At 35.4% G+C, this 12,399-nt stretch overlaps 1 protein-coding gene across 7 annotated transcripts in view; it reads right to left on the bottom strand.

The window, feature by feature from the left end:
• LOC149783441 (1-phosphatidylinositol 3-phosphate 5-kinase-like) overlaps nucleotides 1-12,086 on the bottom strand; it is a 166,982-nt gene extending 154,896 nt beyond the window's left edge. For 6 of the 7 annotated variants that reach the window (XM_089931676.1, XM_089931681.1, XM_089931678.1 and 3 more), the window contains exons 1-5: nucleotides 11,971-12,086; nucleotides 6,807-6,981; nucleotides 5,277-5,447; nucleotides 2,897-3,045; nucleotides 1,652-1,841 (exon numbers count right to left, since the gene is read on the bottom strand). In XM_089931676.1, the coding sequence (XP_089787802.1) occupies nucleotides 1,652-1,841; nucleotides 2,897-3,045; nucleotides 5,277-5,447; nucleotides 6,807-6,915 (619 nt within the window). In that variant the 5' untranslated portion in view covers nucleotides 6,916-6,981; nucleotides 11,971-12,086. Of the gene's footprint in view, nucleotides 1-1,651; nucleotides 1,842-2,896; nucleotides 3,046-5,276; nucleotides 5,448-6,806; nucleotides 6,982-11,313; nucleotides 11,396-11,970 lie in introns of those variants that run through there. The other variant, XM_089931677.1, reaches the window with a different exon arrangement.
• Nucleotides 12,087-12,399: the final 313 nt, after the last annotated feature.

Raw genomic sequence — 12,399 nt, 5'->3', positions numbered from 1 at the left:
TCCATTTCTTTAACACTCCCCCCTCATTTACACAGCAATTTTATCATTCTCTCCGTTACATACAGGGGCCCTGGATGGTCAAGTGTTCCAAGGCGATTGCCTATACAGATCACTAAAGTCTCACCTCTAAGTGGGTTTGAGTCTTAGGTTCCATCAATGTGGGTATGTGAGAAGCTTGCCAATACCTTTCTGTGGGTTGATGGTTCTTGCTGGAGATTTCCCTGGTTCTTCCTCCATTAGATATACCAGCCACCATGTATAGCCTATCATGTGTTTGAAAAATAGTCTTAAGACCATCACATCAACAAAATCCAGTAAGTAACACTATTTTTGTGTCACTGATTTTTGCGAATTTAGTAAATTCAACATATATATGACAAATAAAATTTATGATTTGCTAATTAGCAATGTGAAATTGATATTGCCATGCTGCAACAAAAGTGTCTCACTCAACATAAAAATATTCTGCAATATAAACTATCTCTATCTGTTGATCCACCTAACAAAATTAACGTGACCAACTACAATGGAAATCAATGTGCTTTTAATTGCACATTCTAAAACAATACCAAACTATCACCATCATCAAGGAGAGATCTTGGGTTAATAGTGCAAAATGTGCCTCCCAGCATTGACTGCATACATAAAGTTTGGTCTGAACAAAAAATATTGCAACGGAAAATGTATGTACATTTGACCTCTAACCTCTTCCCTGGGACCTTAGAAGTGGGAATCAAGGATATCCTTATACATACACTTACTGCAGGTCATTACTCCAAAGGTAACACAGCTACAAAGTTTCATGGATTTTACTCAAGCAGTCTACAACATGAGGTAGCAGAATGATGAATGGGTATCACAATATCCGCAGCTAAAGCATGTAGGACTTTAAACAAATGGCTCCTAACAGCCCTATAACAGGTAGCCATTGACTTTTGACAGTCAGGCTACTATTTATGGATGATAAACAACACACAATAGAAACATATACATCATACTAAAATACAGCCTAAACAATTTTTGTTGTTTTGGGCTGAACATCTCAAGCACCAGTATAACTGGCAGAAGAATGAGAAGCTACTAGCAAGATTTCTCACATATTCACTTTGTCCAAGCCTGAGAATTAAACCCATGCACATAGAGGTGAGATGATAGTGATCCAAAAAGGTCAGCGTTTAAATCAATCACCCAGTCACAATATCCTCACACCAGGCCGACCAGTCATAACATTAACCTTTTAATGCCGAGTGTTAAGCAAGGATGCCGCAAGTACCATTTTTATAAGTCTTTGGTATGACTCGGTTGGGGCTTGAACCCACAACCTCCCTAACATCTTAGGCGACTGAAGCAGTCTCAAGAAGAGTTCAAGACAGAGCTGGTTCTATATAAAAAACTGTTGCAATTTGCTGTACAATAAAAGTTAAAATCATGGATGTTAATTATCTGCTTCAATAATTGAGTTTTGAATGTTTATATTTATGATATCAAATTTTCTCTTTTGAAAATTAATTTTTTTAATAAAGTTTTATTTTTGACTTTTGACAGACCAGGTAAAAATCCAGGCATGAGAAAAGTTTCCAAACCATTCTGACAAAAGATCAAATTCTACACAATATAATAAGCACATTCCTTGTGAATAATCTCAGGCTACCTTTAAATCCAATTATTTTTCCTGGAAGCTCCTGGTTACAACAAGCATTGCAGAAAATCTGTCCACAAATTCGGCAATGATGGCGTCGGCGGAAAGTAGTGAACTTTTCCCCACAGTCATAACATTCCTTGCAACTGTGATCAGGCATCCAGTACTGTTTGAAATCTTTGTCCTTGTATGCTTGAGGTGTCTATAAAAAACAAATTGAAAAAAGATACCATACAAAAAGAACCGAACTGAAGATATCATAAAAACAGATCTAATTAAAATGATGATATTTTATTATATACTTAAATGTGAAATACTTTTCATAATTTGTGTCATGCTTTCATTTTCATGTGAGAAAAAAATACCCTTTATATTTTCACTTGTGAAAAAACAAAATTTCCCATGATGACATTTGTTGCTCGATTGTGCAGAAGTTACATGTGCAGCCAAAAGAGTGAGCACTTTGTGAACCTGAACAAATAAAAACTGTCAACTTTCAGGAATTAAAATTATTTTTGGCTGAAGAAATCTGACTTGATGTCAGTCATGTCTGTATGAAAGTTATTTCCCCTAAGTACCTTGCAAACAATGATAAACCCACTTTGATGCAATGCTGAACTGGACTTGTTTGATAATCAAATAGGAAAAAAAGTTTACAAAAAGTCCAAAATATAACTTATTGCAACAGATTGGGTCATGTCAGTCCTACTGCTTGCTAAAGTTAGATATTAACATGGTCAGCCTACGAATAAAATTCAAAATGAGGTGAACTTGAGAAAACAACAGGTGGTGGTACATGTGCTGAAGAGCGAGTTCAATTTTCTATTTTTGGTAACTCAGGCTTGTGCAATGACCACAAGCTGATTAGCAGTAACAATCCTCAAAATTTAAAAAAAAAATTGATTGCAATCTACAGAGTACTGATAATGACAGTGGAAAATGTTGTCTGGAATGAAAACAAATACAAAAAATATGCTTGTCAGTCCTGGTGTGTTGTGTGCTGGCTTTTCAGTTTGTGACAGGCACCTAGACAGTGGATATTTCCTTTCCTTGACAGGTGCTTCTTATAGCCTGCTATTTTTCACTCAGACTTACCTATCTCAAGCAGTGACATACTGTCAACACCAAAAGTAGCTTATCCAACGAGAGTGGTAACAATGTTGCAATTTACATAAAATTTTCTTCCAACCTAAGGAGGCTGAATTACACATAAATTACTAAATATAACCAATATTGTACAGATAGGCCATTACATACCATTGATCGTCTCTCTAATATGTTGCTGAGGCGGGTCAGAACACTGTTGAGAGTACGTTTGGGGATGCTCCGTGTAGACTGATTACCATTAGATGGTGATTCTTCTCTCTTTACTCCCTCCTCCTCCTCTGTCTGGGAAACAGTATCATCTACAAACAAGCCAAAATTGCAACCGCAAAATGTTAATCCTTACCAATCAAACAAGATATGGTGAATAAGTGTATGATAACTTTAAATGTACATAATTCAAAGGAACTGCTTTAGAAATTTTATCAACTCTCATCATAAATTTAAAGGTTGGAAAATCAAAGCTATTAGTGATAGGTACATTACCAACAGCTTCACTCACTATAATTTGCTCTTTAAGCCTCACAGTTGGAAATGGGGTGATAATGCTTCTAAATGATGATGTGGAATGCTCAAAATCCAAATCCTTTGAAGACTCGTAAATATAAGCAACATCTCATGTAAAGATATTAAGTTAATCAGCAAGGACCATAATTCTGTTCAGAAAAGCAAGGACCATAACTCTGTTGAGATCAGCAAGAACCATAACTCTGTTGAGAACAGAGTAGATGAGAAATTGTCCAACAAAGACAAATCTAGGTCTAAGATCAATGTTGCTAAAATACTGTATAAAGACTATACTGAATGATTTTATATGCAACATCCCATGTAAGGATATAAAGCAGACGACAAGGGCCTTTACCTAAATCAGCATGGACAAAACCATAAAATGCACATCTAGTTGTAAGAGACATTTATTACAATATCTTATTAGAATACATTGAATGATTCTAGAGCTATGCTGACTGCAAGCAAAATCTAACGTTTCCATACAAAGAAGGGGCATAACTTTGTCCAAAATTGGAGAAGATGAGACTATACCTATTAATGATATATATGTAGGTCTTTGAGACAATATTCATATCAAATTGCAGCAGACTATATTGAATGATTCTTGATCAATGCTGGTTACCAGCAACATTCCATGTGAAGATAATGAAATGAACTGTTAAGAGTCAAAATTCTTACAAAAAACAAGCTGATGAGATCAAAACCATACTGCGCACAGTTATAAGCAACATCTGGGAGATGGTGGTAGCTCAGTAGGAAGAGCTTACGACTTGTCATCCAAGGGTTGTGGGTCAACACCTTGCTAGACTGCCTGCATCTTGATGCCTTGGTGTGATGTTGGGAAAAGGCACTTACCTCCCATTTACTCAGCATATTATTGCAAAAAATATGTTGAAAGTCCTGTTATAAACCAACCAACAATGATGCAAAGATATGAAGTTAATTGCATATGATGAAAACTCTATCCAAAGTAGAGCAAACAAGATAAAAAAGGCACATCTAGGTCACTGACCCACTAAACTGGATCATTATATGTTGAAGGGTTCTCGAGCTGTGCTGGTTACATGGATATAATGTAGTGGAGATTTAAAAATTGATGAAAAGGACAGTAACTATCATAGGTGGACAAGAATCTACAAAACTTTAAAAGATACATGCATGTATAATAAGGAATTCACCTACTGTATGGCATCCAATTCAGTTTAAGGATAACAGAGCTTTGGTGCTTCCAAGATGTGTGTGGTCAGAAAGAAACAGTGATTACCACTGGGATCCCTCATCTTGAAAATTGGGGTGAGGTTGTCTAATAAAGGGAACATAACCCACATACTGAGGTGGTTGGAGTAACACCCCAGTCTTCATCATCTTTATAGTAGTAAGAGAAGCAATAATATTAGCAAGAATGGCAACTAAAAATCAATAAAAATTTCTTTTAACTATCCTAATCATTAGACAGCAAAAAGAAAACAAATAAAGTGTTTTTTTTATACTATTTTCCACCACTAATCCTTGCTGGGCTAGTAAGTTGAAACTGGAATTGTCACTCTCCCAAAATGTTGATAATTCTTACATTACAATGCAATTACTTTCCTGGAATTTACACTCATCCAAACCAGTGAGATTTCCTTCGGACCAAGCATTTTTTCATCTATATTGTTTTTTCATCACTGAGCAGGACAGTAATTTATCAGTATGAAATCTATTTCGCATGGAGTTTGTATAACTAATGATTGTAGTAGCACTAGTAATATTAACAACAGAAACTTATTATTGTTTTGTGACTTGAACCCAATACCAATCTCTGTCTACAGCGTCACATATACTTCAGTATTAGTAAAAACTGCAGTTAAAATTATCCAAAATAATAGGTTTTTCTTCTATGTGAAAGTATGTCCTACCTTCTGTACTGACTCTATTACTCTTGACCAAAAATAGAAACTTTTAATTAAGCCAGTTAACTGTACATGACCCTCACAAAGCTGAACTGAGCTTCACTAAACATCAATGCATTAGAATACTATACCACTGAGGCTAAGCTCTTGTGAAACCTTGTCGCTTGTGTTTTTATCATCATAATGTTTTGAGGTGACATTTCTATCCAATGAATGCTCCCTGGAGGCAACGTTCCGTTCCACTGAAACATCTCTGCTGTTTTTCCCACTTCCAGTATCAGAATATTGGTCCGGCTCCTCTGCTGGAATTGAGAAAATATATTCTAACTTAGTTAAGTGTTTACATCATATCAAATTAGGTCTGTCTTATTAATGCATTTGAGACATCTTTGTGAAATTTCTAGACCTAAATAAACCAAATGAGATAATATATTCTTCGGATTAAAAGGCAAAGTTCCAAGTTAAGTGAGCAAGAGCTCGTTTTTTTTTCTTCTCCCTTGACTCAAATCTTTTTAATGCTGATCCTCTATACATTATGTTATCCAGCCTGAAATTTGTTATGTTAGTGTGTTGAGAACTAAGGGTACTTCTTACCATAAGAGAAGGGGACTTTATTAAGAACTAAGGGTACTTCTTACCATAATGGAAGGGGAGTTCATTAAGAACTAAGGGTACTTCTTACCATAAGAGAAGGGGAGTTCATTAAGAACTAAGGGTACTTCTTACCATAAGGGACGGGGGCTTCATTAAGAACTAAGGGTATTTCTTACCATAAGGGAAGGGGACTTCATTAAGAACTAAAGGTACATCTTACCATAAGGGAAGGAGACTTCATTAAGAACTAATGGTACTTCTTACCATAAGGGAAAGGGAGTTCATTGCAATTCACAAGATCATAACTGACATTTATTATTTTGAAATACAAAATTTACCATAATAATTCATCTCCAATTGTAATCTATCAGGTAGAACTGGTTATAAAAGAAAAAGAAGGCTAGCAACATGGATAGAGTTAATATAAAATATTTATGTTCTTAATCTGTGATTACCATTGATGTAATTTTTCGGCAAGATTCCTTTGATAAGCAACAAATAATCTGCCCCTTAGTGGCACATCATTTGCTTACTTTTGTAACCCTTAAGCCTCCTAGATTAGTCAACTTGTTTTGACTGGAACTGACCAATCAGCAGTATGCTCTTACTTTGAATAACTAATGAGGTATCCCACTGGCCAAATGGACCTCAACTGCTTATCAGTTTTAGACAGGCAGGCAGCAAGTAGAATAACGAAGGAATTGTTATCAAGCAGACCCTAAGCAATATTTTGCCTCTACTTAAACCTCGGATGAGCATCAGTAGGAATTTACTCTATAAGCAGACCATTGTTTTTCTTTCTTTTCTCATACACGCAACCAATCTTTACTTCAATGTGTGCATGTTGGTCAGTCACTGCAGCTGCAGAATTTCCTTTTGCATAAGAATTACCAGTACACTAAATAATTACTGCTGAATAACTTTCATTGTTCATATAACAAATTCATTTATGCCAGGTTACTGCATTAGTGATGGAAGTAAGAGAATATAAGAATTAAAAAAATAACACAAAGAAGGCTAAAGTATGGGCAATTATTTAATCATGTGCTATCATTACAACAGGTTACCTCTTCCTTTACGAAACAATCTTGACAGCAATCCACCGCTTTCTCGAACCTCAGAACTAAGTGGTGCAAAGGCTGTTAAGGTTGTGGGGGTTTCATCCCACAGGGACATTTGATGATTTTGATGATGTGTCCGTGATAATGTTAAATAACTATCATTGCTCTTCAGGTAACAGTTCTGAAATAGAAATGCAATATCTTATTATGGTAAGTGATTTCACAGAAAATGAAAGCTTGTGCATACGAATTTGTTGGGGCAGTGTAAACTAACCTGCTTTTGAAGTCAAAACTCCCAACCAAATCTCCTTATTTGTCCCGACTTCTGTTCTGTTACATATACTGCATGCACACTCAAATCTTAAAAATCTTATCCAAAACAAACTTAAAAACATAGAAATTCAAAAAATATGTTTAAAAAATTATACATTTATTGTAAAATTTCTAAAATAGACTTGCTCAAATAAATATGGATGCTGTGTTAGCGCAGAAACTATTGTTTACTTTGGAACATAAAGATTACAATATTATGGACTCCCTAGTGACAATTGGGTTTGAAGTTGTATATGAATGAAATGACTATGTACATTTTTTTAACTATCCCTTAGGCTTTCAAGGTAAAATTGGAAGGAGGAGGGTGGTACAAATTTTTGAATTACTTTACAACAATTTAAAAAATTCAAAAATCTTGGAAAGAATGACCAAAAACCATATAGCTCATCATGTTTAATTGTTGTTGTTTTTGTAGAGTTTAACGCCATTTTTCAGCACACGATAGACTATACATGGCAGCCAATATTAATGGTGGAGGAAGAACCCGAGAAAACATTGGAAAGAACCACAGACCCACAAGAAGCTACTGGCAAGCTTTCTCACATACCCACATTGGCTGAATCCGTGACTTGAACCGGCGCAGACAGAGGTGAGATGGCAGTGATCTGTAACGGAGAGCGCTTTAGACCACTTGGCCACTCGGGGCCCCTAATGTTTAATAATCAGGAGGATAAAATAATGAACTTGCAAATAAATATAAGTAACGAGGAGCAGTCTAAGATTTGTAGCCGGGCAAAACTAAGGATACAAAGCTGGTCACTTTTAATTTTAAATTAATTCATAGAATAATTGTCACTAGTTTTTTTTTCTCAAAAGAATTAACATATTAGATGATGACAAATGCACTTTCTGTAAGAGCGAGAATGAATGTATTGAATATCTATTCAACAGACATCTCAGAAATGCTTAATTATGTGTATTTGGATGCAAATTTTTATCTGGGATGCAGAAAACCACCCATGCAGGAGCCCTTTGTACGCATGCAAATAGCTGTTGGCAAATTCAAAGACTTGCCAGTCCAACCTCAACCACCTACTGGGTGGGAGAATGTGTTGATTAACTGATCATTTTAGCTGTGTTGATATTTACAATGACAGAACTCAGTGGTTAAAAGACCCCCAGATGTGCCTGCTGTATTCATGAGTACATCAAAAGAACACGATGCAATAGCTGGGCGGCAAGTTCAAAGACTATAACTAGCAGCTTGCGTTGGAAATTGTGCTTATGTTTAATATGCTGAATTCAGAGGCAGAAAGATTCCTAGTTGTACATGTGGTTATTATAAGAGTACATCAGAGCTTTAGCTTCCATTTTTGTGTTCATTTCTGATTGTAGCCAAATAAATAGTGCATGCGACCTCAAAATCAAGACACATGAAGACTTGGACAAAATGTCGTTTGCAAATCTGCACAAGTATTTTGGGGTTCAACGGCAAACTGACGAAGATTGTAATGAGATTCAGAAGAGTACTAAAATTGCTAGAACTGCTAGTTTAGATTGGATAGTAGCCAAGTGTAAGAAAGTGCCATGCCTGAATTAGTGATTGGAATAAGACCATTCCTTGGATTCACAAAATTCAGCCTCACACTGAAAAACAAACAAGAGTTATACTGATGTCGGGCTATTCTGCACATCTAAGATCATCAATATTGGCGCAAAACGCATACCGAATTCAACCAATTGATGAAAATAAAATTCTGCAATGCTTAACAATTGAATAGCTGATATTGTCACCAGAATATTCTGTTCAAAATAATACCAATTTTGCAAAAACGGGATAACAACCCTATGTTTTCATGACTTGCGATATGGCAGTCTATTCTGCACATGGCTTGGAAAAGATGTAATGTTTATGCATGAGGCTAAGAAAATGAAATACGTTACTTTGGACTCTTTCTGTCAGCATTTCAGCCAATGATCTAGGTCAAGTTTACAGCAGGTTTTACAGAATTCAACGACGTGGGTACGTGGGAAAGCCTGCCAATAGCTTCTCGTGGGTCAGTGGTTCTTTCCTGGGTTTTCCAGGGTTCTTCCTCCACCAGTTATACTGGCCGCCATATATGGCCTATCTTGTGCTGAAAAATGGCGTTAAACCCTAGAACAACAACAACAACAACAGAATTCAACGAAACAATGCCACTAAATGGCAAGAGCAAACTAAACTGATTTTGTAAAAAATTAGTAAAAGTTCATTATTTGATATAAAAAAGCTATTATATTGAAGAGAAATAACAATGAATATGATATAATGTGTTTACAATGTCTCGTTTATGGGGAAAAAATTACTAAAGAATTTAGAAACAGACTATATACCTGGAATTTTCTTGAGAATCCATCAGAGATGCAAGTTGACCAATTGGATAGCAGACAATAAAGTAGGTGTGGGACAATTTCTTGCAAAATTGAAACTTGGATTAAGATACAGCATTGTTCTAAGGTAAACAATTATATCATTTAAATAATGTATTTATTTGCTTGATTCTAAAAGATAATATTAAATAGGATTTTCTGGGTTACAATTTTAAGATGGTCATGGATTGAATCTTCATGTTGATATTTTATAAATCACATTTTTATACTCATTTAGAATAAAAATGTGGGTTATTTTTGTACACTTTATGAATATCACTTTCATTAATTAAGGACAATTGTTCTTTCTTGATACAAATTGGATTTTCAACTAAAACATGTTATCAATGTTAACAGAAACGACGTATCCTTGTGCAGAATTACCAGATGCGCAGAATAGGCTGACATAGTTGTACATGTCAGTGTTATAAAGAATGTGGAAATTAAACTCAATGGCAACCAACAGTTCTTTATCTGAAAAGTTTAACATTTTCTGGGAGGGGACTGCAACTTTTGCTGCTGGGACTCCTATTTTTACCAAAATGGGAGTCCTGGACTCCTGGTTTTAAAATCTTAGTGAGACCTCTGTTATTCAATGACTGCAATATTATTTCAATGTTTTGGTATACTTTTACTAAACTTTTTGAAAATATTGTACAATTGTCCAAATAAGAAATATTTCTAGGAAGTGAACAATTTGACATTTTGTGTAACTGCTTGCTTATTTTCAATAAATATTATATTTACACTTGTAGATCCAACATACTAAATCCTTCCATTTTATGTTTTCAAGCAAATAGTTGAAGCACATAAGAACACACTTGAACACTATTCTCGCAACTTAAATGATCATTCTTTCCATTTCATCTATGCAGTAAAATCTGCTTCAAAGAAATGTTGCCTCTGTTCACAAACTTGCCAAAAATCTATAATAAATATTGCTTAAACAATCTCATTCACAGCAATGATATGTAATAGTTTTTGTTGTCCTATACGCATCTAATATCTTTGAATTACCTGTAATGGGTTGTTCAACATCCCGACTGTACCTATGCAAATTAGCAAAATGTGCTTGTCCAATGGGGGTCTTCAAACACATCATACAAGCTGTCAACCAATTAAAAAATATGTGGCATGGCAGTTTATTCCCAACTTCTTTGTCTTTTAATTGCCGCTATTAAAACTGCTCAAAGGATAGCTTTATATCAGCTCCAGTCATGACTGTTTACCTTTTGCAAAATGTAACAGGCAAATACTGAAAGTGATATTTTTTCTGCTTTGAAGATTACTGAAAATTGTGTTTTCATGAAGCACGACTGTGTCAGAGGGTTTGGGAATAAAAGATCTTATATATAATATTGTGCCATGTTATGGCAGGTATGTCAACATCTTGAAAACACAGTCCTGCATTTCATCAGTGCAATCTAAGTTTTCTCTGGCAAATTTTATATTAATTTTTTTTATTAATGTTTTATCAACAAGACGAGCAAAGTGGTCCAGCTAAAGCTACCATATCGCTGCATTACATATACTTCGCCTAAAGACAATGGAATTACATTACTTCCACTTCGTGGGACAAGTGTGGAACTTTTAACACGCCAATCAATGATTCATCATTACAAGCTATCTGTAAGTACATTAACAAAACAGAAGAAATTGCAGTCTTTTTTCATCCTAAAGATGGACAAGATAAGATCATTACCATCTTATTGTAAAAAGTGAGAATCATGTTTCCAAGACAAGACAATTTGAGAAACTTAAATAATGTCTGAAAAACAACAACTAGCATCTCTCTTAGAATAAAGGATGGGTCTGATCTGAAATTACTTACCGGATTTTTGGGGCACTGAACTTTTCCTTACTTTAAAATGTGATGGTGAATATCCTCATCATCCGTTTCTTATTGTTCTACATGTCTTACTTTGTAGGACTACATTTACACTGCTTTAATAACTATTTCAGACCGTTATTTTCGAGTACGAAACACAGGCACTTGATTCAAAGGGAAACACTAATCATTAATTTCCCCCTTGAATCAGGTGTCAGTAGTCTAAAACGGAAAGCCTTTAGCTTCGTAAACAAAACGAAATACATCGGGGCAACGTTAAAAGGAAATAATGATATCATATTCCTGAAGCCCCTGTGAAATAAGCTCTTTGTATCATATTCCTGAAGCCCCTGTGAAATAAGCTCTTTGGATCTCTGCCGGTTTAAGGAAATATCACAGGAGCTCGTTACAAACAAAATCAAGGGATGGGCGTTCTAACCTGCAATGTTATTTTATTACAGGTTATAACCACCATCCCTTGATTTTCTTTGTAACGAGCCCCTGTGCGAAATACGTTAGCTAGTTTTATATGTATCACCAGTTTTCGCAGTGCCATTTGAAAACTAGATGCCCTATGTGATACGTGACGTATACCCTGCTTGCCTGCATGCAAATACTTCCTTGCTTATCCATACGAATCAAAATAAATTGCTTTCTTACAAGATTTTTGTTTCATCTGATAAGTGAAAAAGTTCATTCACTCGGTCATTGTCGGCTGACTCAAGTCTTATCACCACGAAGTCAGGTGGTCTATGTTGATGTTTCTTTGATCTGCAGCCTGGTCCTCAAATGTTTTATGGCAATCACTAAACTTTGCCCCAGAGAAGAATGTCAAATTTGACCTTTACTAAGCGAGGTAATATTAGACTGGTCCCTTGACGTACTTTTGTCTACAGTAATGGTGAATTTGTTAACACTCTCGCTCTAAACGTCATTACCCTTGTTGAGGGGTGCAACGACACGCCCAAACCATATGGCGATATACCAAACCCATACTGCAATACGTATTGTAATATTGTAAGACATAATGAAAACAATTAGATATTCACTATAACATTTACTACTAGAAAAATACAACATCTCTAAGTG

The sequence above is a fragment of the Sinohyriopsis cumingii genome, chromosome 14 (assembly GCF_028554795.1).
Source record: "Sinohyriopsis cumingii isolate HCF-2022 chromosome 14, ASM2855479v2, whole genome shotgun sequence".
Taxonomy (NCBI): Eukaryota; Metazoa; Mollusca; class Bivalvia; order Unionida; family Unionidae; genus Sinohyriopsis; species Sinohyriopsis cumingii.
This window is presented reverse-complemented; position numbering and strand designations above follow the sequence as displayed.